The 26,879-nt window shown below is 36.7% G+C and overlaps 1 protein-coding gene across 1 annotated transcript; it reads left to right on the top strand.

The window, feature by feature from the left end:
• The first annotated feature begins 67 nt into the window (after window positions 1-67).
• On the top strand, window positions 68-26,085 carry DCK (deoxycytidine kinase). Its single transcript, XM_020876425.2, has 7 exons — window positions 68-471; window positions 4,054-4,169; window positions 16,621-16,814; window positions 18,010-18,157; window positions 19,717-19,832; window positions 21,892-21,982; window positions 24,190-26,085. The coding sequence occupies exons 1-7, from the start codon at window positions 381-383 to the stop codon at window positions 24,214-24,216; spliced, it is 783 nt and encodes a 260-aa protein (XP_020732084.2). The 5' UTR covers window positions 68-380; the 3' UTR covers window positions 24,217-26,085.
• The last annotated feature ends 794 nt before the right edge of the window (window positions 26,086-26,879 follow it).

The raw sequence follows: 26,879 nt of genomic DNA, 5'->3' as shown, positions 1-26,879 counted from the left end.
GGGAAGAGACGCGCCTGCGCGCGCGCGGCCCCGCCCCCTACTTCCCCTTGACCCGACGTGCCCGCTGCGCACGCAGGAGTCCCTCCTATGGCGGGTGCAGGCCGAGGGGCTCCGGGTGGAATCGCCGATTTAGGGGAGGGCGGGGGCGTGGCTTCCCCACTGGGCGGGCAGCCCAGCCGCGGTCCCTCCCTCATCGGCTGCTGCCTCCGCGCGCCAAAATCAAACCCGCCGATCCGCCGGCCGGAGACTCTGGGACGGGAGAGAGTTCAGCCTGCGGGTCAAGGCAAGTTCCGCCGCGGCGTGAACCCCGGCGCGCGCACCTGCGGCCACCTCCAAGCCCTCCCTGCCTGAAGCGCTCGGGGCTGCCAACAGGAGAAGGCATGGCCACCCCACCCAAGAGGAGCTGCCCGTCTCCCTCAGCCAGCTCTGAGGGGACCCGCATTAAGAAAATTTCCATCGAAGGGAACATTGGTAAGGGTCCTCGGGAGACGTTGGTCCCAAAGCAGGGGTAGTCGCGGTTGCGGGGGCTGAAGCGCCCCTTCGCCGCATCCCTGCTACTCCTCCGGGGTAACTTTCCTCCCAATGTGGTCCTGCGCTTGTGGACAGGCGACCCAGAATTCCTAAACTGCCTCCGAAAGCACCCCTCTCTGCCCTCCCCCGCTTCCCTCACATGCTCCGAGGGTGGTCGCAGCCCCTGGGCATCTGGCCTCGGGCCTAGGCCTCCAGGCCTTGTGAGACGCGCTTGGAGTCCTTTTCAGTCTCTTCCTAGGGATCGTGAAAGAAAGGGAATGGTTTTGTTCTGTTTGTTTTTAATGATGTGTCTGTCTGTCAGTGCTTGAGGTGCAATTTACGTAGGCTAAATCATCCTTTTTTTAGGTATAGAGCTCTATGAGGTTTGACAAACATAATAATGTTTTACCTCCACCAAGATCAGAATTCAGAACATCTCCATCACTTCAAGAAGTTTCCCGGTACTTCTCTGTGGTCATACCCCTCTCCATTTCTATCACCTGACAAGCACTGATGTGATTTCTATTCCTGACAGTTTTGCCTTTTTCAGAATGTCATGGAAATGAAATCATAGTGTGTAGCCTTTTGTGTCTTGCTTCTCTGATTTAGCGAATGCTTTGAGATTTATTCATGCTGCTTGTATCTGTGTGTTTGTGTGGGGGTTTTGTTTGTTTGTTCCTAGTATTCCATTGCATGGGTATACCACAGTTTATCCCACTTGTGGACATTTGGATTTTTTCCAGTGTTTATATTATGGACAAAGTTGCTCTAAACATTCAAGTACAAGGAAAGAGTTTTTAAATGATCTTGGCAACATGGATCACTCACTCCCCAGCCAACATCCAACTGAACATTGGGATATGATTCAAAGACCACTACTATTTCTGTTCTTTATCCAGATGTCATTTTATAAGATACAAGAGAATTTCCGAGTCTTCTTTATTTCTTACCTCCGGAAACCTATGCCTGATGCTTCCTGTTTTGTTAGGATTTTTTTTTTTTTTTTTGGTTCCGAGTTAGGTTCTGGTCATTCATGCATATAGCAATTTTTAAAAATTTTTACCCTGCTCAAAGCACTTGTACCTTAAAAAGGCAAGGCAGACAGGTGCTTTAGCAGCATTGCAAATAATAAAAAAACCGTGAATACAGCCTCAAGGAGAGCATTTTGTTTCTTTGCTCCAGTGTTGAGACAACAGTTGGAAAAATCCATGTAACAGACTCTCATTTCTTCTTAGCTTGGATACATTCTTTGAAGGTGAATATTTACTAGTATGATTTTACACAACTACTAGTTGATATAGAATACCATATATAAAAACAGGAGGAAGTAGTTGAACACAGCCATTTCAAAAGTAAATTTGAATGAACAACCTCTCACGTCTATACCACAATTCCTTCCCTTTCCTAAATCCAGTTAAGCAATGTATCATACCTCGAAATTTACCTCCTTCTGAGCATCTTTTAATCTTCTCAGCACCTGAAATAATTTCCTAATTTGTCACCCCATCTCCAGTTTCTTTAAATTCTTCCAAAATTTTCCTTCTACCTATAAATATGATGGTTTTAACCCCTGCTTAAATATCTCACCTCCCTGATACTTAACAGAAGGAGTTGCAAACTCATGGCCTGCATTTATACAATATTGGCCTGCCCAAGTTTAAAAAAAATTTTTTTGATTAGTTACTGGCATTTACAAATGTTGAGATTTCCCATTAACATCTAGATTTTTGGCTTCTCTTGAAAAATCTGAAGATGTGGTAACACTGCATTTCTGTAAAACAACCGTTTGCTATTTGGATGGCATATGTCCCTCACCACTTAACAGTTTTCCCTGATACTGTGGCTTTGTCAATTCCTATTTATTAATGCTCTTGTACTGTTGTTCATGTGCCCTTCTGCCTTCTTTGCTAGACCCAAGTAAGCTGTAAGTGGTAAAGAATCCGCCTGCCAATGCAGGAGACTTGATTCAGTTCATGGGTTGGGAAGATCCCCTGGAGGAGGAAATGGCTACCCACTCCAATTTTCTTCTTTCCTCCATCAACTCAATGAATGAATGGTGAACGTTTTACATGCTTCCATTCACCATTCTTCTAAATGCTTTAAGAGTTTCTGTGTTTACCCTCTTCACGTGAAATCTGTGGTCCCCATTGTTTTTCTTATGATTAAACCTGATGATCATCTAGTTTATCCTTAAAAGATTTTCTGTCTATTGTGTGGTGATAATATGACTTTCATGTTTTGCTTCTCAACTATTCTCTGTGTTACTTTCTGATTGACCATCCCCTTTTTTTCCTCTGTGTGATCCTTTAAAATTCTTTCAGTTTTTTTTTTTTTTTCTATTGACCTGTGTAATATTTTAAGTTTGGTTATAGTTCTCCAAGTCAGAAGTAAGTTCTTTTTGCCCTTTTGGATCCAGTTTATAAGAGGAAGCTTTGCTGCTGTTGCTTTTTGTAATAGATTTATCTGTGTGTGTGTGCATTTGTCACATATATGGAAGGAGAGAGAGAAAACATGCTGACCAAAGATGACTAATATAATCACATTTGGTGACTTCAGATAGGAAGGGTGTGGTGTCATTAAGAGTATTGCTACACTCTGTCAAATTCTTGGTCAAGAATTTCCTTACTATTAAATTGAATGAATTCCCAGATAATTTTAAAATAGAGAATATATGTCTTGGTTACATCTGAACTGTTTTCTTTTTTTCCTCCAAGATATTTCAGAAACTAGTGAATGATCAGGGAGAAATAAAGTACATACAACTTTTTTTTTCTTAAGGAGTTGGATAGAGTGCACAGAACTGTGAAAGGGAAACAGCAAAAACATGGCTATTATTTGTAGGAAGTACTTTGCAAAAATATTTTTATAATTTCTGTTAGCCAGAGTGTCAGATGATAATTAGTATCATACAATAGTAATCATTATTTCCCATCCTGAAACTCTATGGATTAGATGCATCTTTATATTAATTTTTTTGATTTATTTGGTTGTTTCTAGATTGGTTTTAGATCAGAAAGACCCAAATTTGTTTGTAAGTTGATTGAATAGAGGCAATAGAGAGGAAAATTTTGAAAATGCTGGAGACTGGAATGACTGTCACTGTAATGATAGTTTATTTATCACAACAGTTTCTATGAGGAGGGTGTTATTGTTACAGTCTCCATTATATTTTGAGGAAACAGGCTCTTAGAGATTCAGTGACTTTGTCCCAAATTGCAAACTTAATTAAGTGGGAGAATACCCTTAACTACTTCTCACAAAGTTATCTCTAATTGTTTTTTTTTAAGGAAAGTAAATCTAGGTCTTGGACTTTTAAAATTCTGTTCCATGGCTTTGGTAAACTTAAAACATTAGCAAACAGATGTGCTTATTATTAATACAGGTGGTCAGGCACTCTAACTTTTCATTAAAAAAAAAATCTGAGAGTTTAGAGAATTGAATGTTTTTCTTTTTTGAATTGTTTGCTATTATAAATTTTGTAAAAGCTGATGACTACTGGCATTTTTGTTTCCTTCCTCAATTTCACTTTTCCTCTCACAACAGCTGCTGGGAAGTCAACATTTGTGAATATCCTTAAACAAGTCTGCGAGGACTGGGAGGTGGTGCCTGAACCTGTTGCCAGGTGGTGCAACGTTCAGAGTACTCAGAATGAATTTGAGGTATGAAAATATACTTTATTTAATAAAATAAAGAATTTTGGTTTAGACAAACAGTTATGACCTTGGGGTTTTTTTGTTGTTGTTGTTGTTTCCTTTTCCAACAGAGCTTTCAAATATAGCTTGAAGTCTGTATCTTCATTTGGGCAGTCATTATGTAGAAGTATATATATTCGTAGAAGTGTATACACACACACACACACACACACACACACACGGAAGTATATATATTCGTAGAAGTACACACACAGACACACAGACACACACACACGGGCTTCCCTTGTGGCTCAGCTGGTAAAGAATCCGCCTGCAATGAGGGAGACCTGGTTTCAATCCCTGGATTGGGAAGATCCCCTGGAGAAGGGAAATCCACTCCAGTATTCTGGCCTAGAGAATTCAATGGACTATATAGTCCGTGGGGTTGCAAAGAGCCAGACATGACTAAATGACTTTCACTTTCATATATAAACATGTCTAAACATTCATGGAACTATGTGCTTAAGATTATGCACTGCATTGCAGCTAAGTAGAATTTTAAAAATGTTTTAAAGAATGTAAATTCCTTGAGTCTTTTTACATTTTGTTTATAAACAAGAAAAGCAAAAACAGCTACTCCATAGCTGAATTTTGTTAATTTATATTTTAAGACTTATCTTAGACAGCCATTTATTTTTGTACTTTCATTCTTGTCAGACTTCTACCTGGAACATAAGTTTCGGTTTCCTAGCACTGTCCATCCTACATTGCAAATGAGGAAGAGGAAGTAATAGTTACCCATTTTTTTCAGAAAACTTTTTTTTTATTGTATACATATATGTGTGTGTGTGTATATATATATATATATATAGAGAGAGAGAGAGAGGCAATGAGATCTGATTATTAAGATTTTCATTTCTGGAGAAATGAGAATTGAAATTGAAAGCAGCATAGCAGAAGTGGAGAAATGGAAAAATGGGAATGTGTGCTAGAAACTTACTTTGTTAGTCGGAGGAGGACAGAGGTATTGAAAAAAAAGTTTAGTTTAAAAGTATAGCTGTTGTTATGAGAACTCTAGGAATAATAATTGAATGTTTAAAATGTAAATCATATATATAGGGAGGAATCACTAACCAAGATACTGTGCAGACTTTGAGGATACTGGTTTTGTATAACTGAAAGTGTTTTCTCACATATCTGTTGACTAAGCGTGGTTAGCAGCTCACTACATTGCAGTTCATTGAATAATCCAGGACTAAATCCTGAAGGGACTTCCTTTCGATATGGACTCCATGTTCTTAAGAAATGATATTTCAGCCTGGTCCTTGAGGAAAGGCAGAATTAGCATTAAGTAGAGTTTAAGTTGGAGAAGGCAATGGCAACCCACTCTAGTACTCTTGCCTGGAAAATCCCATGGACGGAGCCTGGTGGGCTGCAGTCCATGGGGTAACGAAGAGTCAGACATGACTGAGCGACTTCCCTTTCACTTTTCCCTTTCATGCATTGGAGAAGGGAATGGCGACCCACTCCAGTGTTCTTGGCTGGAGAATCCCAGGGACGGGGTCGCACAGCAGCAGAGTTTTAAGTGGGTAAATTTATTTGCTTCTTTCAGCATTTTTTTGACATACGATACAACTAATAGAAAAGTATATGAAACTTAAGTACAGTTTGAAGGCTAACATCTTTATAACCATCATTCAGGTCAAGAAGTAGACCTTTACCTTCTTGTTCAAAAAGTCCTTGTTATTCTCAGGTCACATTATCTCCTTCCAAGGATAATAACTCCTCGGGGTAATCACTCACATAAAATAACTTTTGTAATTCTTGTGATAATTTTTCTGCTTTCTAAAAAGAATTTAATGTACATGAACATATCTCTAAGAAATACAATTAGTTTTGTCTGTTTTTTTAATCTTATATAAAGACATTCATTTGCATTCCTTTTCTTCTTGTTTCTTTTGCTTAATAAGTTTGTGAAATTTGTCTGTATTGCATGCAGCTATAGCTTGTTCATTTGCATTGCCATATGGTATTCAGTTGTATTCATATATTACTATTTGTCCATTCTATACCTTTGATTGGTGTTTGACTGGTTCCTAGTTTAGTTGTTGTGAAAACAGCCATGTTTTGAATATGAATCCTGGCGTACACATGAAAGAGTTTCTGTTGGAATAAGAAGTTAAATTACTGTGTGGTTGGGGATGTGTATGATGCCTATTTTCTGAAGTGGTTTTACTGCTTTACATTCCCCACAGTGTTCTCAAGCTGCCATTAGTCCATTCCTTTGCCAATATTTAGTGTTGTCCAGCTTCCTAAATTTTGTCATTCTGATGAACATTTAATATCTTTTATGTTTTTCATTTGTATTTCCCTGATTGCTAATGAAATTGTGCTCCTTTAATTAATTTATTTGCCATTTGGATTTCTCTTGTGAAGTCCCTTTTCAGATCCTTTTGCCCGGTTTCTTTTGGATTTTTGGTCTTTGCTCGCTCACTCTACGTTTTTACCTCCTAAAGTATGTCTTGTTGCCTCTTTGATAGTGCACTACTTAAGTGTGCTTTTACTTAGGAATGAGAGACCTGTGTTCTAAAAATACTCTTTTCTCCTCCTCATTTCTGGGGTCAACGGTCAGTGCAGTAATTCTCAGGGGTTAGGTAGAAAGTGGCCAAGTTAAACCAGTGTGAGAAATACAGAGAGCTTTCTTTCATTGGGAGAATGTTAGACCAGATTGGCTTAGCTGACCTTCACTGAAGTTCCATTCCCTGGTGGGTCAGGCAGTAAAGAATCCGCCCGCAATGCCTGAGACCCGGGTTTGGTCCCTGGGTTGGGAAGATCCCCTGGAGAAGGGAAAGGCACCCACTCCAGTATTCTTGCCTGGAGAATTCCATGGACAGAAGAGCCTGGCGGGCTGCAGTCCATGAAGTCACAAAGAGTTGGACAAGACTGAGTGACTAACACTTCCACTTCTAATTTTAGTATCATAGCTTCTAACTCATACTGAATACATGTAACTGGTTTGTTGGCATATCAAATGTTTCTGCCTTTCAGCATACCTTACTTTGGGGGGGGGGGGGGCTGTGCCTCGAAGTTTGCAGGATCTTAGTTCCCCAACCAACTGCCAAGAATTGAACCCATGCCCCCTGCAATGGAAGTACAGAGTCCTAAGCACCGGTGAATTCCCAGTGTACCTTATGTTAGCCAAGCACACAGGAGCATATACAAAAACCACAATGTCAAAAATTTTGATTTGCAGAGAGAAATGTAATTATTAGATTCATTGAAGTAGGTCAGTTCATTTTCTATATAGGCCCAGTAGAAGGAACTCTGGATCTCAAAGACTTGGGGTGCTTTTTCAAACAGCAAACAATCCCTTGAGAATTTTAATGTGTGGGATGCCTCCTGGTTAATAGTGAGAACCCTAGTGAATCACTGTTAGTGTTAGGAGTGTATTGAACCCTTTAGTTGTGTTGGAGAGGAGAGGTTGAAAAGTTTGCATTAATGTACATGGGGAGACATTTTATAATAAGAAGGTTGTCTCTTAAGCTTAGAATCAGTGCTCAGGGGAATTAGTTATATTTATCTTAGTGACTGACATCATCAGACTATGATGCACTGATGCATTCGTCTCCATTCACACTGGTTTCATGGATCTGATAATCATGTTTATGGGCTGGAGCATTTTCTTCCTGTGTAGCACAGTTAAAATTTCAAACTTTCTTTTTAACTACCATGTAGACGATCCAACACAGTTAATGTTAACATGGGCCTTTTTTAATACATACTTCATCAGTTTCCTGTAATCCAGTCATGTCTCTACGATGTTACAATTTCATTACCTACATTGGATTTTGGAGGTACATTCTTAAAGGATAATGTTATTTGTGTGTGTGTGTACTTAAGGCTATTATGCTGTTAATCCTCTGTATTTCTAGATGAAGTTTCAGACTGGAGGGTAGTATTTTGGGGATAACGTAGTGGAATATGAGGGTAGTAATGGGTGGATGTGTTCCCAGTATCTTATTTTTTCGTGTGCCTCAAGGAATGGAGTTTCTTCCTTCATCCTGGGGCCCTTCTTTCCAAGATCCATCCCTGACCTCTTCCTTGGGATTTCGATATGAACCACTGTCCAAATTGCAGCTTCCTTAGCATGCTGCCTCTAGTGAGAAGTAGACTGTTTTCAGACATGACTCTGGTAAGGCCAGTCCTACTTTGGATGTTCTCCTTTTAATCACACTTCTTGGCAGCAACTGTAGCATGGGAAATGTTGGGTTATCAGTACCTCTGATCTCTTCCCCTAGTCAGTAATTTAATTTGCACCTGCATCTTTAGCTGGTTTTGTTTCTTCACCTGCCACCTAGTGGCTGAAGTGTTGCTATACTACTGATGTGCTGCCAGCAATTTTAGCAAAATAGTCAAAATACCTAAAAAGATTATGTAACCTCCCCACCTTCCCCCTCCCATGGTAAATTATCTTTAAATCATATGACCCAGATGACTATCAGTCTTTGCATTAAAGTTTTATTTCAAATAGCAGTGTGGTTTATTTGGTGATGTATGTTACTATTTAGGCTCAAAAGCTTTGATTGAGTTGCTTCCTTTTAGCTTATTTTTGAGATATACAGACTGTTAGGAAGATGTTTTTAGTGTTTTTCTTAGTGAGCTGAATTCTTTTGAAAGATCTTTGTTATTTATTGTGAAATGCTATTTTACTTTCATCTAACACTTGTTACCACTGAGAAGTCACTGAAAATTTAGTAACTCCAAGAGAGAAAGGATAAAATATACTTATCTGTGAAACAATAGCATATTTTTTCATAAATCATTCTTAAAAATTAATTAAAAATGCTTGATAAAGTACCACTCATACCCTTTGAAATCATGTGACTTTTGTCAACCCTTTTATGATTTTCTTGTCTGGTAGACTCTCTGGTTCTTTTAACCAAACTTAACTTGATTGAACTTGCAATGTCTCAAAGGTTAGACTAGAAGTAAAAGATAAATGATTTTGTATCTTTACTTGATAATTCTCATTTTTACTTATCTTGGCGATAATCTGCTTTCTGTAAAGTCATGAAGTGTCCTGTCATGAAGTGAATTATAGATATAAAATACAAAAACAGATTAAAGTTACCTGTAATCCCACCACCCCATATGTAACTTTTATATAGTTGAGATGATAATTTATTATATCCAACTTTGGCAGGTGAGTGGAGCTACATAATTTTAAAGAATATGAAGTAGTAAGTGTTTATTGTTCAAAATTAAGATAATATCATGGACTACCAAGGAGGGAAGTAAAACTTACTTAGATCTTACTTGAACCAATAATATATAGTTTTTTACTTTGCTTTTCTTCCCTATAATGTTTATGTCAAAGGAAATTGAAAATGTTCTTAAAAGTTTACTATAAATATTTCTAAAGTCAGCCTAATTTATTGTGTGCATGTACCATTATTTACTTAATTGTCTAATAAATAGTAGAATGATAGCCTATTTCCTTACCACTGTGATAACCATCTTTGTGGTTAAATCTGTGTTTTGGATTATTTCTTTAAGATAAATTTTCAAAAGTGTAATTAAGTGGGCCCGTGGATACAGAATTTTTAAAGTGAATGTAGTTAAACTGCTTTCTAGAGATGTTCTGTTAGTTTTTATTTAATGTATTTTGACTCTGAGGCATTCATATTTTTTATCTAAATAATTTTCGGAGGGAAAAAACACTAAAATTACATTCAGTTTGGTAAAGATGATACACAGTATTTTTTTGATAAAACTTCTAATATTTTATTCTAAACATAATTGTATTCAGAAAACTGGCAGTTTCAAAACTTCCATGCATAAGATCAGAAGAAAATATTTTTGTATGGGTTCTTACTTTGATTATCTTGAAGAACTAGAAAATGGTATCCTGGCTTACTGTTAATTTTCTAATTCAGTACCATGTTAAACTAAGAGCCAAAAAGTAGCATTTTCAAATTTTTGATTTAGTTTTAATTTAAGCATGTGTATTTTTAGAACAACTAGCTGATTATTATTTTTTTGATTAGGTGATGAGTCAAGATTGGTCCTCTAAATTATTTTCATATAGCAGACTTTGGACTTGCTTTGGACAAGAGAGATGACATTTATTAGGATATCCAAATAAAAGAAGACCTGTAGTCTTTGTGTGATTTTTGTTTTTTTTTTGTGGTAAAAAATGCAATTAAATCTTACCATCTTAACGATTTTTAAACCTACAGCTCAGTAGTAGTAGTAAGGATATTTACACTGCTATGAAACAGATCTCTAGAAATTTTCATCTTGCAGAACTGAAACTCTATATTCATGAAACAACTCTTCTTTGCTCCCTTCCCCCAGCTCCTGGTAACCACCATTCTACTTTCTGTGTCTATGAATCTGATAACTCTAGAGACCTCATATAAATGAATCATGTAGTATTTGCCATTTTGTGACTGGCTTATTTCCCCTAGCATATAGTCCTCAAGTCTCTTCAGAAAAGCTTTTAAACTTCAGTTCACTATCTGTTTTGTAACAAACCTACTTAATTTTGCATTTATACCCTATTTTATCTCACTGTTATTCACAGTGCCTAGCAAATTGATCCTGTTTTTTAAATGAACCAAGTTCACTTCTGATAGATTTTATTAAATATATCAGATAAATTTAAGATAACACTTGCTCCTGTGTTATTGTCATTCAGTCGCTAAGTCATGTCCGACTCTTTGCGACCTCATGGAGTGAAGCATAAGGCTTCCTATCCTTCATTGTCTCCCCGAGTTTGCTCAGACTCACGTCCATTGAGTCAGTGATGCCTTCCAACCATCTTATCCTCTGTGGCCTCCTTCTCCTCCTGCCTTCAGTCTTTCACAGCATCAGAATCTTTTCCAATGAGCTGGCTCTTTGCATCAGCAGGCCAAAGTATTGGCGCTTCAGCTTCAGCATTAGTCCTTCCAATGAGTGTTCAGGGTTGATTTTCTTTAGGACTGACTGGTTTGATCTCCTTGCTGTCCAAGGGACTTTCCAGAGTCTGCTCCAATATCACAATTGGAAAGCATCGATTCTTTGGCACTCAGCCTTCTTTATGGTCCAACTCCCACATCCATGCATGACTACTAGAAAGATGATATTGAGTGGATGGCATGCCATGCTGTGACTCAGAGACCCATGAGTGTGTCTCATCTAACCTCTCAGTGTTTCAGCCTTTAGTGTTCACTAGAGTCACTGGAAGGACTTGGCAAAGTGAAGATTTGGGCCTCATCCCCAGTTTCTGGTTTAATAGGTCTGGCAGGGGTGCTGAAAATTTGCATTTCTTGCAAGTTCAGAAGTGATTTTGATTCTTATGTAATAGGGACCATACTTGGATACCCCTGTCCTGGAGTTGAAGTTGAAAACCTCTGCTCTAGAGCCTTGATGTCTTTTGCTTCCAGTGATGAATAAACAAGGAATCATCACCTTTGAGATGTTTTTATGGGCCTTGTCTGGACATGATATACATTGCTTCTGCCCTGTTTCCACTGACTGGAACTGAGTCTCAAGGCTACAGTTAATTACCCAGAAGACTGGGGAATAAAGCCTAGCTGTGCGTCCAGGAGGGAAACCACCTGGTTTTATGGAACATGTAGTAGTTTCTGCCACCACAGGTCCCAAATAGAAGTACCTTAAATTTGTTAATGTAACTTAAACTCAAATGTGCCATGTTTAGTTAAATTATGTGGAAGTTGTTGAAGTTTATTTTAAAGTTAATGGTTATTTTAGGAAATTCCCTGGTGGTGAAGTGTTTAGGACTCTAGGCTTCCATTGCAGGGGAATCCCAGTCAGGGAACTAAGATCCCACAAGCTGTGTGATGTGGTGAAAAACAAAACAAAATAAAGTTAATGGTTATTTTGGTGATACGTATTTGTACACCAAAGACAACTTGAAATAGCCTAGACAGTGAAAAAGATTAAAAAATTGCCTTTCATAGTTAGTTTTATTTATAAAAATAACTCACATGTATTTTCACTGGTAAATTTGATTTATGTCTTTGGTGAATTCTCTCTTGTTTAACTATGTAAAGTTATCCATGTCTGAGATAAAATTATTAAAATAGAGAACACTGAAAGTGAAAGTGAGGTCGCTCAGTCCCGTCTGACTCTTTGTGACCCGTGGACTTGTAGCCCACCAGGCTTCTCTGTCCATGGGATTTTCCAGGCAAGAATACTGGAGTGGGTTGCCATTTCCTTCTCCAGGGAATCTTCCCAACCCAGGGATTGAACCCCAGTCTCCCGAATTGTAGGCAGATGCTTTACCGTCTGTGCCACCAGGGAAGTCACACAAATAGAAGTGGGACACACAACGCTAGCACCAGTTAAATTATCCACATAGTATCTGAACATCTCCCTTCAAGAAATCAAATGTAAGTACTGTTTATAGATAAGGAGATAGGCTTTCCTGGTGGCTTAGAGGTAAAGATTCTGCCCACAGTGTGGGGGACCTGGGTTTGATCCCTGTGTCTGGAAGATCCCCTGGAGAAGGTAATGGCAACACACTCCAGTACTCTTGCCTGGAAAATTCCATGGACAGAGGAGCCTGGCAGGCTACAGTCCATGGGGTCGCAAAGAGTAGGACACAACTGAGCATCAGACACTGTTTACAGATGTAACTTCAATATGTAATAGCAAAGCAACATTTTGGGAAAAAATAGGCTTTGGAATCAGTCTTAGGCTTGAATCCTAGTTTTGCTGTTTACTGGATTTATTCATATTAATGAGTTATTCAACCTTTTTGAACCCCATGTCTTAAGCCTATAAAATAATGTCAGTAATGACTTTCATAGAGTTGAGATAATGTATATAATCTTTTTATATAGTCTCTGGTATAAATAGATAATAAATGGCAGGTATTATTGTAATTGTCATTAAAATTGAAGTATATTTTCTTATGAAGGGATATTTTGAGTAATGAACTTATTAGTTCTTCAACAGATAGTCTCTATTTTCTAATTTAACACAATAAAAATTAAACTTTTAGGAAAACTTAGATATGCCCTTTGTGTTCACATTTCTAAGCATATTCTTTCTAAAAAATATGCATGAAAGCCAAGGTAATGTAACCAGGAATAGAGCAGACTAAATCAAGACTTAAATTTTGTGTTTTGAATTAACATTTGTGCTGCAGAGAATTTCATAATACATGAATACCACTACTATTCTTCCCCTCTTTTTTAGTATCAAATACATCTAATTCCTTTAACGAGGTGAAAAACCTGTTTAACCTGTGTTTTTTATTATTTGAAAATTAATAGTTTAACATTTATATATTTAATATTTATACTTTTCAGATGTAATTCATATAATATTGTGTTAGTTTCATATGTTCAGTATATAGTGATTCAACATTTGTGTACATTGTGAGATGATCGTAGTAAGTCTAATTTCCATCTGTTCCCATACAAAGTTAATGCCCTGTCATTGCCTTTATTCTCCTTTCTGCATTCCTTTCATCCCCATGACTTATTTATTTTATAACTGAAAGTGTGTACCTCTTGATCCTTTTTACCATTTCAACCCCTACCCACTACCTCCCTTTCACCTGTCTCTCCTCTGTATCTGTGAGTCTGGGTTTTTGTTGTTTGATTCCTCCTGTAAATGAAATCATATGGTATTTGTTTTTGTCTGACTGGTTTCACTTAGCATAATACCCTCAAGGTCCACTAATGTTACAAATGGCAAGATTTCCTTTTCTTTCATGGCCAAGTTGTAGTCCATTGTATGCATACACTAGATCTTTACCTGTTCACCCATTGACAGACACGTAGGTTGTTTCCATGTTTTGGCTTTTGTAAATAATGCTGCCACGAGCATAGGGTACATGTATCTTTTCATATTGGTGTTTTTGTGCCTGATATTTATTTATTTATTGTTCCGGATATTTTTATGTGTGTCAATGGCAGCTTGTGTTTACCTAACTTCTCTCATAAATCCATCAGCAGTGTTCATAAAGTTGTCTCTGTTACTGAGAGTAATTTTCAAAATGCCATGCTTACCAGGGTAGGAAAATAAAATATACACTAGTGTACTCTTTATAAAACCAACTAAACAAAAGTTGGTTGAGTTGATAAACTTCATTAGCTGGAAACATTCAGTTGTATGAAACATTTTCTCCGTGGAGGATGGTGAATTATTAGACAATCTGTTTATAACTAAATTAACAAAAGTTCTTGAAACTCTAATAAAATTACATTTATTCTTTAAGCAGCTTGAGAACTCAACTGTTACACCTTTATTTCAGTTCATCATCTGCTCAGTATTTCTAAACAGACCTATTGTTGACTGTTGGCCTCTTGCCATTTTATGCTTTTCTTTTCCTTCCAGTTTTGAGAAGTTTCACTTAATTATGTGGTTTGTGGTATGAAATGTAAATTCTGCCTCAGAGTGCCACATGTTTATGTGGTTTTTAGTTCTTAACTGAAACTTTAAGATCCGTTGTAGTATTTACACTTCTGAATTTTTTTTTCCTCCCTCAGAGGAAAAACACCGACTTTGAGCATGAACTTTCAGAAAGTGTTCAGGGGCATTTATTTGAACTAGGATTGAGAATAGGAATTAGGCAGTCATATTTTATTCCTTGAAAGTTAGTAAACAGGTTTAAGACTTACAGCTTTGGGGAGAACTTTTATATAGCTTGATATAGAAAAGGCTGATGAACCCTGGGTCCTCAGTTTTGTTTTTTCTTTCTTATTCTGACAACTCTAATATCAAAAGTTTTCTAATATATTGTTACCATGCAATCTATTTTAATTTAGGGAAAAAGAAAATACTGTTACTCTGAGGAAGAAATTTCAGTGGCTTCTTTCTGTTTAACCCCCTTTGTTTTGATCTGTAAGCCTGAAATGTTAGCATTTGCTGACTTTGACCTGTAGTAGTGAATGGCAATGGATAGAAGCTCAAAATTACTTTCTATATTTCTTTTGCAAATTAGAGACTCATTTAGGGTACCATTTAAGGTGTATATTGTCACCCTGCTTATTTAACTTATATGCAGAGTACATCATGAGAAACTCTGGGCTGGAGGAAGCACAAGCTGGAATCAAGATTGCTGGGAGAAATATCAATAACCTCAGATATGCAGATGACACCACCCTTATGGCAGAAAGTGAATGAGAACTAAAGAGCCTCTTGATGAAAGTGAAAGAGGAGAGTGAAAAAGTTGGCTTAAAGCTCAACATTCAGAAAACTAAGATCATGGCATCTGGTCCCAACACTTCATGGGAAATAGATGGGGAAACAGTGGAAACAGTGACTGACTTTATTTTTGGGGGCTCCAAAATCATTGCAGATGGTGATTGAAGCCATGAAATTAAAAGACGCTTACTCCTCGGAAGGAAAGTTATGACCAACCTAGACAGCATATTAAAAAGCAGAGACATTACTTTGCCAACAAAGGTCCGTCTAGTCAAGTCTATGGTTTTTCCAGTGGTCATGTAGGGATGTGAGAGTTGGACTATAAAGAAAGCTGAGTGCAGAAGAATTGACGCTTTTGAACTGTGGTGTTAGAGAAGACTCTTGAGAGTCCCTTGGACTGCAAGGAGACCAGCCAGTCAATCCTAAAGGAGATCAGTCCTGGGTGTTCGTTGGAAGGACTGATGTTGAAGCTGAAACTCTAATACTTTGGCCACCTCATGCAAGGAGCTGACTCATTTGAAAAGACACTGATGTTGGGAAAGATTGAGGGCAGGAGGAGAAGGGGACAACAGAGGATGAGATGGTTGGATGGCATCACCAACTCAATGGACATGGGTTTGGGCGGACTCTGGGAGTTGGTGATGGACAGGGAGGCCTGGTGTGCTGTGGTTCATGGGGTCACAAAGAGTTGACGCAACTGAACTAGAGTACCAAGCCTCTTTAAAAAATAAAAACTAATGGATTAAATCAGATGTTCCCTAGCATAAACTACTTTAATTCAGACTATATAAAAATCTAATAACAAGAAATTGGCCATGTAGAGTAGTCAAGTGGATGCTCTGGTTGAAGAGAGATTGGCAGATAGATACTGCCTAGGTTATCACAGGAGTTTTTCAGTGTGAAAGGAATACTGGAAGGGACCTAAGATGACCTTGCCTGTTTAATGACTTAAACACATAGTACTCTGTCCAGAGGAGGTGCTAGGCTAGAAATCTGAACAAATCTGTGAAACATGTTACTAGTAAACTTTTGTGATGTTTTGTAAGAACAATAAGTGATTTCACTGTTTCCAGAGGCAGGTGTTAATGTCATTGTTTTGATTTGCATTTTTCCAAATTAGCCACTTTGAGCATATTTTCATGTGACTATTGCCCATCTGTATATCTTCTTTGTAAGAATGTGTATTCAGGTCTTCTACCCATTTTTTGATTGGGGCATTTTTTTTTTATACAACTATTTTTTTAACTTAAAAATAGTAAAATAGCCCTATTGATCATTACTTTGCTTTTTGTCTCTTTTTTCAAATTCAAAATAGGAACTGACAACATCTCAGAAAAGTGGTGGAAATGTTCTTCAGATGATGTACGAGAAACCTGAACGATGGTCTTTTACCTTCCAGTCATATGCCTGCCTCAGTCGAATACGAGCTCAGCTTGCTGCTCTCAATGGAAAACTCAAAGATGCAGAGAAACCAGTATTATTTTTTGAACGATCTGTGTATAGTGACAGGTATATAAAAATGACCTTGTCAGTTTGGAATCTTGGGTTAGAACTGGACTTTTTCCCCTGTTTCCTGGGGATCAAAGGAACAACAGACTCAGAATAATAGAGATTTGAGATGGAAAATGACGTTTAATACTTTCAGCAGTTTGATACTAATGGCATTAGGGAAGTTCTAGAATAATTTCTGGGCTTCCCTGGTGACCTAGCAGTAAAGAATCCACCCGCAATGCAGGAGACATGAGTTCGATCCCTGGGTTGGGACGATCCCCTGGAGAAGGGAATGGCAACCCACTCCAGTATTCTTGCCTGGGAAATCCCATGGACAGAGTCTGGCAGGCTGTGGTCCGTGGCGTTGCAAAGAGTTGGAAATGACTTAGTGACTAAACAGCAACAACAGCAGAATAATTTCTAGCTACCATGGAAACTGGTGGGGTGTGGTAGCCATCTCATCTCTTTCAAATTTGCAGAGTTTTTTTTTCTTCCAGTCCTCTTAAAATTCTTACCAGCTCTGGTTAAATCTCGATCCCTATTTCTAGACTTGTACCTGAAACTAGGTCATATATCTCTGAGGGGGACTTAGAATTACCCTGCTTATTATGTAAGGATTCTTTTACTAGAGTTAGCTCACAATTGAGGTTCTCAAACTTTAGGACCCCTTCCCGTTCTTAATAATTATCAAGGAACCCAAAAAGTTTAGTGTCCTATTGATATTTATGTTACTAGAAATTAGGATTGAGAAATATAGAAACATTTATTAGTTTACTTTAAATTAGTAATAGTAAATCCATTACATATGAACATGAAAAAGATACTTGTGAAATTATGTTTTTCAAAAAAAAAATTGAGAAGAGCAGCATGCAAATCTCTTTAGTGTCTAACTTGAAGTCAGATGGATTCTCATTTGTGCTTCTGTCTTTAAGCTATTTTAAGCTTTTGGTTGAAGTACAGTACATAAAATAATGTGGCCTCTCACAGAAGCCCTAGGGTCTTGGGGACTACCAGGGGTTCTCACACCACGCTTTTGGGAACCCCTGGCAAGAGCATACTTTCTGTAGTTCACAATACTCTGGTTTTTTTTTTCTTGCTAACCAAGGCATTATGTGCTGTGGGATTTAGGAGAATGTTTCATGTCCATTTAGTAGGTCAGTTTTCTCTTTGTGCTTTTTGGAGGGAATTTGTATTGATACAGATTCTCTTTCAGGTATATTTTTGCATCTAATTTGTATGAATCTGACTGCATGAATGAAACAGAGTGGACCATTTATCAAGACTGGCATGACTGGATGAATAACCAGTTTGGCCAAAGCCTTGAACTGGATGGGATCATTTATCTTCGAGCCACTCCAGAGGTGAGACAATAAAAATTTGTTGGATCCATAGAAGACTTATTAATAGAACTCCTCAGGTGTGTAGAGAAGGCAATGCAGTTTAGAATTGCCCTACCTCCAAATTAGAAATTCATAAGTGTATAGATAGAAACATTCTGTTTTCCTAAGAAAACTACAAGGCCACATTTGGAAGTTCCACATTTTTTCCTCAGTTCTAGTCTTCATTATTCTTCCTGACTTTTTCAGGGCCTCTTATCTGTCACAGCTACATTAAGAAATTTGCTCAAGCAACTCCTGGAATGTAGGTTTCATGCGTTGGGACTTTGGGTATTTTAATGACTGTTGAATTTCCAGGGCCTAGAACTGGATCTGGGTACATAGTAGGAACTTCATAAATATTTACTGAATAAGTGGCAAAGTTGATAGAGATCCGTGTCAAGAATCCTTTATTAATTGTGGCTTGGAATGGGTGGATAGAAGTGACTGTAGTTGAGAGGAGACTTAGAGGACCCTTGCCATTTTGAATTAAGGGAGCTCACTCGAAAATGTGCCTTTTGTGATAGATTGTAAAGAGCTATTCTTACTTACTTATGAAATTATGTAATGAATAAGACCCAGTAGATAGATACCTTTCATAAAACCAACCTAAATAAAAGCTTCTGGTTTTGGTGCTTGCATGCCCATTTTTTTCTATTTTTTATTCCTCTTTCTTTCCTAAGTCACAAAATAGGCTCTGGTGAATGTAAATGTCATGACTTCTTTTCTGAAAGAATACTGTGTTGCTATTGAAGCTGAATTTTCAAAGAAACTAGGTTTCTGATACCAAGGGATGATTTTGTTCCTCTTTTAGTATCAAGTAAGCCAGAATTTAACCATACCAATTTTGAAATTCACTTTTATTTTTGAAAAGAATTTTTGTTTTTAATTTATGAAAATAGTAAATACAAATATAGAAGAAAAAAACATAAAGAATACTAATAGTTGCATTCTGCTAGAAACAGTCATAGTCCACATCTTAAAGTCTAACATAAAACTTTATTTCATACTGTTTATGATATCTTTTGATTAGAGGACCATTTACTTATTTGAAAAGAGAGGATTTATAATAGATTTTGAGGCACATTTTGTATGCCAAAGGTAAAAAAATTTTTTAAATTTTATTGAAGTATAGTTGATTTATAATGTTGTGTTTAATTTTTGCCATATAGCAAAGTGACTCAGTTATACAGGTATATACTCTTTTTCATATTTTTTTCCATCATGGTTTATCACAGGTGCTTTTTTTTGTTTTTTAACCAAACTTGTTTTATACTTGATATTTCAAGTATGGATGCCAAAAGTTTATAGACATATTTTGATTTATTTTTGAGAGTAATTCTTGGTTTAGAACCACCAAATGGGTGAAAAGCCCAAGGAGGGAAAGATGAACTACTCCGTTTTCTAGGAAAAACATATTTTGGCTAGCATAAATAAAGAGACACTAAAGAAGAAAAATTTAATGGCAACTGACAAGAAAATTATTTAATTGTTTCTTGCCTCCACCACTCCTCCTACCTTCTTCTTATTGCTTTTGTTTTTAGAAATGCTTGAATAGAATATATTTACGGGGAAGAAATGAAGAACAAGGCATTCCTCTTGAATACTTGGAGAAACTTCACTATAAGCATGAAAGCTGGCTCCTGCATAGAACACTAAAGTAAGATTTCCTTATTTACTATGGATTTTAAATTTATTTATCAAATTTTTATCCAAAACATGTACAATTTTTTATGTTCATTTATGTTAGTATTGTAGGATCTCTTAGAATTAAGTATGGATTTTGACTCTTTTTATTGCAATGAGATCCTAACTTCTTGAAGTTTTTATTGCTAATCTCCAGTTGTATTTACGGCATGGTGTATGGAGTTCACGTTAAGGAATAAAGTGAGAGATATATCTGTCTGTCTTATTTAGGTACAAGCATACCTTGTCGTGGCTTCTGTGGCGGCTCAAACAGTAAAGAATCTGCCTGCAATGCAGGTGACCTGGATTCAGTCTCTTGGTTGATCTGGGTTGGGAAGATCCCCTGGAGAAGGGAATAGCTACCCACTCCAGTATTCTTGCCTGGTGATTTACTTGGACATAGCCTGGTGGGATAGAGTCCCTGGGCTTGCAAAGAGTTGGACACCGTTGAGCAAATAGCACACACACTCACACACTCATACCTTGTTGTGTAGCACTTCGCTTTATTGTGCCTCACAGATGTTGCATTTCTTACAAATGGAAGGTTTCTGGCAACCCTGTGTCAAGCAAGTCTGTTGGCACCATTTTTCCAACAGTGTTTGCTAATGTTGTGTCTCTGTGTCACATCTTGTAAATTCTTGAACTATTTCAAACCCTCAAACAACAAAATGATTGTGATTCACTAAAGCATCAGATGATACCACTTTTTTAAACAAGAAAGTATTTTTATGTACTTTTTTTTACACATAATGATATTGCACATTTGCTGTATGCCAGTGTAAATGTAACTTTTGTAACCATGGGGAAACCAAAAAAATATGTGACTTGCTTTGTTGTGGTATTTGCTTTGTTGTGATATTCATTTAATTGTAGTTATCTGGAGCCACACCTGCAGTATCTCTGAGTTATGCCTGTACTCTATTTCAGACAGAATTTAAGATATTTCAGATTTGTTTCTTAGATCACTGTACTTTGTCATTAGTCAAACCTTGGTTCAAATCCGTCTCACTTATTGGTGTGCAACCTTAGACAATCTCTGAGCCACAGAATGGCCTCCCTGATCTTTAGTTTTCTCATCTTTAAACATCCCTACTTTCTGGTGTGATTTTGGTTTTTGAGGAGAATTACATTTCACAAACTAAAATCATGGCATCCAGTGCCATCACTTCATGGTAAATAGATGGGGAAACAGTGGCAGACTTTATTTTTTTGGGCTCCAAAATCCCTGCAGATGGTGATTGCAGTCATGAAATTAAAAGACGCTTACTCCTTGGAAGGAAAGTTATGACCAACCTAGACAGCATATTAAAAGGCAGAGACATTACTTTGCCAACAGAGGCCCCTCTAGTCAAGGCTATGGTATTTCCAGCAGTCATGTGTGGATGTGAGAGTTGGACTATAAAGAAAGCTGAGCGCCGAAGAATTGATGCTTTTGAACTGTGGTGTTGGAGAAGACTCTTGAGAGTCCCTTGGACTGCAAGGAGATCCAACCAGTCCATCCTAAAGGAGATCAGTCCTGGGTGATCATTGGAAGGACTGATGTTGAAGCTGAAACTCCAATACTTTGGCCACCTCATGCAAGGAGCTGACTCATTTGAAAAGACCCTGATTCTGGGAAAGATTGGGAGTAGGAGGAGAAGGGGACGACAGAAGATGAGATGGTTAGATGGTGTCACCGACTCAATGGACATGAGTTTGGGTAAACTCCGGGAGTTGGTGATGGACAGGGAGGCCTGGTGTGCTGTGGTTCATGGGGTCGCAAAGAGTCGGACACAACTAAGCGACTGAACTGAACTGACATTTCACATTGCCTGGCTTTATGCATTTTATATCTTAGATTTTTAGATATGCATAGTAAATTTAGGTGAGAAAAAAGGCATTGCCAGATGAAGTACTTGCAGGATAATTTTAATGTAAAGCAATGGATAACATTTTGATTTTCAAATGAAGACGTTAGAATATGTTTTTAGTGTTTCTCTTTTATTTATTGCTTTTTCTAAATATTTTATTCATCTCTCTCTCTCTTTGAACAGAACCAACTTTGATTATCTACAAGAAGTGCCTATCTTAACACTGGATGTTAATGAAGACTTCAAAGACAAACATGACAGTCTAATTGAAAAGGTAGATTTATGTTGAATACAAAGATTATAAATAATGTTGTTTTTTCTTGTCTAAAGAAGTGTCCTAACTTCTGAGAAAATGATCTTCTAATGAAAGATGACATAGAGTTATATTAAAAGACAATTAAGAGCTTTAGAGGGATTTAGCCTATTTAGATTTACATCTTAACTTTAGCTTCTAGATTTGTAGCCTTAAATAAAATAAGACCTTTATCCTTTCATTTCTTCATCTGTATTTTAGGAGTAATATTAACAAAGTTCTTGCTTACTCCCCTCTAAAGTTACAGGATATGGATCTCATCCATTATATTAGCTGGAGTATCGTTATTAAAGATTTATAGTTTTTAATTTTATTTGGTGCCTCGTCTGTGACTTAGCATTGCCTAATCATTGAGTCATTATCTTAATCAGAGTTAATCTTCCATATATTTAGAGTTGACTATATTCTACTAAGTAAGTGTTGCTCATATTGATAAAGGGACTGGAAGAGAACCTATTGATGAATACTTGAGAGAGACTAGTAATGGGATTTGTATAATAAATACCCCTATAGTGAAGTTGTCACTCAGTCATGTCCAGCTCTTTGTGACCCCATGGATTATAGCCTACCAGGCTCCTTGGTCCATGGGATTTTCCAGACAAGAATACTGGATTGCCATATCCTTCTCCAGGGGATCTTCCCGACCCAGGCATCAAACCCGGGTTTCCCACATTGTAGGCAGACACTTTACTGTCTTAGCCACCAGGAAAGCTATCCATGTTAATTAACTTAATGATCTAAGATCTAAAGAAAAAGCCCCCCTTATTTTGTTGTTTGTTTAGTTTTGAGAGAAATTTTACTTTTCTTTTTCTTATCATAAAATGTCTGCTGTTTAATAGGTGTTTAACATTTATAAAGTATATCAAGAATTTTGAAAAATCTAAGCATTATAGATTACTATAGCATATAGTTGTTTTTCCCATGGTGTTCCCTGGTGACTCAGTGGTAAAGAATCTGCCTGCAATGCAGAAGACCCGGATTCAATCCCTGGGTCAAGAAGATCCCCTGGAGAAGGGAATGGAGACCCACTCCAGTATTCTTGACTGGAGAGTTCTGTGGACAGAGGAGCCTGGAGGGCTACAGTCCGTGCGGTCCCAAAGAGTCAGGCACAACTGAGCAACTAATACTTTGACTTTCAAAGAAAAGCGTATCTGGAAATTTTAAGTGACCTCTTCACTAATTTGATGTAAGGACTTCCCTTGTGGCTTAGCTGGTAAAGAATCTACCTGCAATGCAGGAGACAAGGGTTCAATCCCTGGGTTGGGAAGATCACTGAAGAAGGGAATGGCTACCCACTCCAGTATTCTGACCTGGAGAATTTCAAGGACTGTATAGTCCATGGGGTGGCAACGAGTCAGACACAACTGAATGACTTTCACTTTCACTAATTTAATGATGTTAAAAATATAGGTTAGAATTCACTTATACTGTTAAAATTAAGTCAACCATTGCAATACTAAAAGCCAACCATTATTTTCACTATATGAATCTGTAAAGTCACTTTATCATTTTAGCTAGCACTTCATAGTTTTGATTAATGATCATCATTTCATAGTATTATTTACTTTTAATTAGTAGTGATAGAATTTGGCTATCTTTTTCATGTATTTTTGCAAGGCAAAAATCTTTTGTCTATTCAGTAGAATTACTGTGTAATCTAAAATATATAGAGAGCAATATCTTGTATTGTGACATTGGCCACTTGGTTAGGTTCAATCACTACTTACATGACCTTTCATCACATTTTAATATTTATAGTCTGTATGTATGATTCACATTTGTGCTTCAGAAAAATTATAAATCTATTACACAGATTACATACACAATCAAGACCTTTAGAGTTGTTTAAACCATTGCAATTATTCATGTTATCAGTGCTAAAGCTGCACATGTCAGTGGTCTGTGGTATTATAAAATTAGTTTTAAGACTGTTATAGAACTGTATCAATCTCAGATGTAAAGTTAATAACTTCTGTAATGACTTTTTGGATCATTCATCTTTTATTACTCAAGTATTTGTTAATATTTCTTTTGAAACTAAATGCTGTAGCATTGCGATAAAGTTTACAGTTGACGTCTTCAACTGTTAGATACTTCTAATTGAAAATGAATGTAAGATATCTGAAATTAGCAAAGGAATTGCATTAATATTTTTTTCCTTTCCTCAGGTAAAAGACTTTTTGAGCACTTTGTGATCTTGCTGAAGACTACACGCAGCCAAATGATTCCACCTTCTTCAGCTTTGTGTATTTGCATGGGTCCATTTTCATATGTCTCCTCTTCTAAACCCAAGTTTTTAACTACTTTTATTCCCCCCCAAAAAAATTTTTTTAATGAATCCTATACGAAAGTTTATAACTAGCTTCCCCCCCCCCTCTTTTGGGGGTTTAAAGAAACAAGGACATTTAAGTATCCCTTACAAGAAGGAGTTTTGCGTTAGGTGGTTCCAGAATCGTTACAGTAGTTAAGCTACATCATAAAGGATCCAGCCTCCTTTTGTCTTTCCTCTCTTATCCTCAGCTGCTTGAATTTTTTTTTTTCCTGGTGGTTCTCATCTCAATGACCAGTTTCTTAGCTGGAAACTTTAATGTTACATAGTAAATGGTAATGTGTCCTGTGTAAGTAAATTAGTCTATCTATTAAAAATTGAAAAGTGGAATTTAAGAGATCCGTCAAAAAAGGATTATGAGGTTTCATTGCAAATACTTTTGATCAGGTGCTTGCCCTTCCACCTTAATTGATGTGGAAGTTAAGATCAGGTTTAATATTTAATCACTTCACTGATATTTATTAAGGTGTCTATAACACATTTGTAGAGTAGCAGGTTAGACTTTGTTCCCAGTTTGTTAATGACATAACTTACAAGTCATTTAGTCTTTTTCCTGCCTTTGTTTCTACATGTGTGGTATGAGTGAGGCTTTATCTTTTGCATGGAATTTTAGAGGATTAAAGAGGAAATGTTGCTACACTTAAAAAGATAACTGAAGATGATTACATGAGTATAAAGATTGAATTTATTTGTAACTTCAAATAACTGCCTGCTTTTTCCCGTCACAGACCATTCTTTTAGAATGGAGTATTACTATTCCAGTTAAAGAGTTGGCTTAAATTCTGATTGCCTTTAAATCATTTGAGGTGGAATTACAGTTTCCCTTAAACTTCTTACCATTTTTATAGGTAAAACTTTAGTGGGACACAGTGAGGGATACATTTTTCCATTATAGTTTTTACTGATGCTGTACTAGAATTGAGTAGTTTTTCTGTACCTTTGTACTTGGTGAGAAGCGTAAAAGGAAACTGAAAACAAGGTGGATGATCTTCTTAGCAGTTAAGACTGCTTAGTCGGTCCCAGCTCTTATTTCCTGCCACTGTTCTGCTTTCCCTGCTGTCCGGATTAATAGGCAACCTGCTGTTCTAAAGTTTTATTTGAAAGTAAATAAAAGTCACACATTTCTACTTTGAGAGCATCATTACTCTTCACTTCATAGTTTTGCTGCTCTCTTGAATTACATCTTAATTATTTTTTTCCTCTCCTTTTAGAGAAATTACTGATAAAAATGATCTTGCTTTATTTTATATATCTTGAAAGCATTATCATGTTTTGTTGATTAGAAATTACACATTAACAGAGAGGGCAGGGTACAGAATAGTTGTAATTTTTAAAAATCTGCATGGATTTATTTTAGGTCTATATGTATAGGTTTAGATCTGTATGTATAGATTTTTTTCAGCTTTGTTTAAGATGTGCAGTGTGTTTTATTTGTATTTAACCTTTCTACTTGACATTTTAGAAAAACTCTGGTTTTTTAAATGAGAGGAAAGTTACTTTATCATTTTCCTTTTTAAAATATCTTGTGTTTAGTTTCTTGATGTTCAAAGATAATAATTTAGTGAGTTAAATAGTTTAGATGCACTGATCTTTGAATGAGAGACTTGTTTCAGACCTATAATTGCCATAAATATTTGTCTCATGATATTGTATGAATTTGTTTTTGTTTGATATAAATGAATTTGTTTATTAAATTAAATATTTGCTTAATAAATATAAATCTCTTGAATTCTAATGAGCTACACTCATTGAAATGATTGCATCTTTTTTAGAATTAAAATTTACTCTACTTTGGAAGAAAGTTATGAATATAAAAAGGTTGACAGTGGTTTATATAAATTAACTGATTTTAAATGGAGACATGTTTCAGAGATGTTCCATAACCTTTAAAAATGATTAGCTTAGTACCTTTTTAAATCTGTAAAATTGGAAAGAAGCTTAAAAAATTACTGTATGTCATGACTCAAAAGCTGTACCACTGGATGAGCACAGGAGGATTGAGCCTAGCTCTCTGCATTATCTGTTGGATCCTGTCTCCAAATCAAATCGTCTTTCTTCAAAGTATATGTACTGCTTTTTATGGCTTACTCTTCTGAGAAGGTAATCAGTTGTATAAGACTTATCCCCTTATTCAGAGTTTTCTCATCTTCTATGCCTGAAATTTAGAGCAGTGTTTAGTCAAGCCCCCAGAAGTTAAGTCTGTTATATTTTAAAGGACAAGAAATGCCAAAATGTTGTTTACATAGAGGTATATATTTCATTACCTCCAGAAAAATACTGAATAATTTACTTAAAGTATTTACAAATCCTGGTAGACAATAGCCTTCCTCATTTGAAAATCTTACTTTTCTTTAAAAAAAAAAAAGAAAAGTTTTTTGGAAATAATTTAGACTCACAGAAGTTACAAAATGATCAGAGCTCCGGTGTATTCCCATGGTAACATTTTACTTAACCATAGTATATTATCATGCCCAGGCAATTGAATCTGGTACACTGGTGTTAAACTAAACTACAGAACTTATTTTTTAG

The sequence above is a fragment of the Odocoileus virginianus genome, chromosome 29 (assembly GCF_023699985.2).
Source record: "Odocoileus virginianus isolate 20LAN1187 ecotype Illinois chromosome 29, Ovbor_1.2, whole genome shotgun sequence".
Taxonomy (NCBI): Eukaryota; Metazoa; Chordata; class Mammalia; order Artiodactyla; family Cervidae; genus Odocoileus; species Odocoileus virginianus.
The sequence above is the reverse complement of the archived record's forward strand: the minus strand, read 5'-3'. Positions and strand labels throughout refer to the sequence as shown.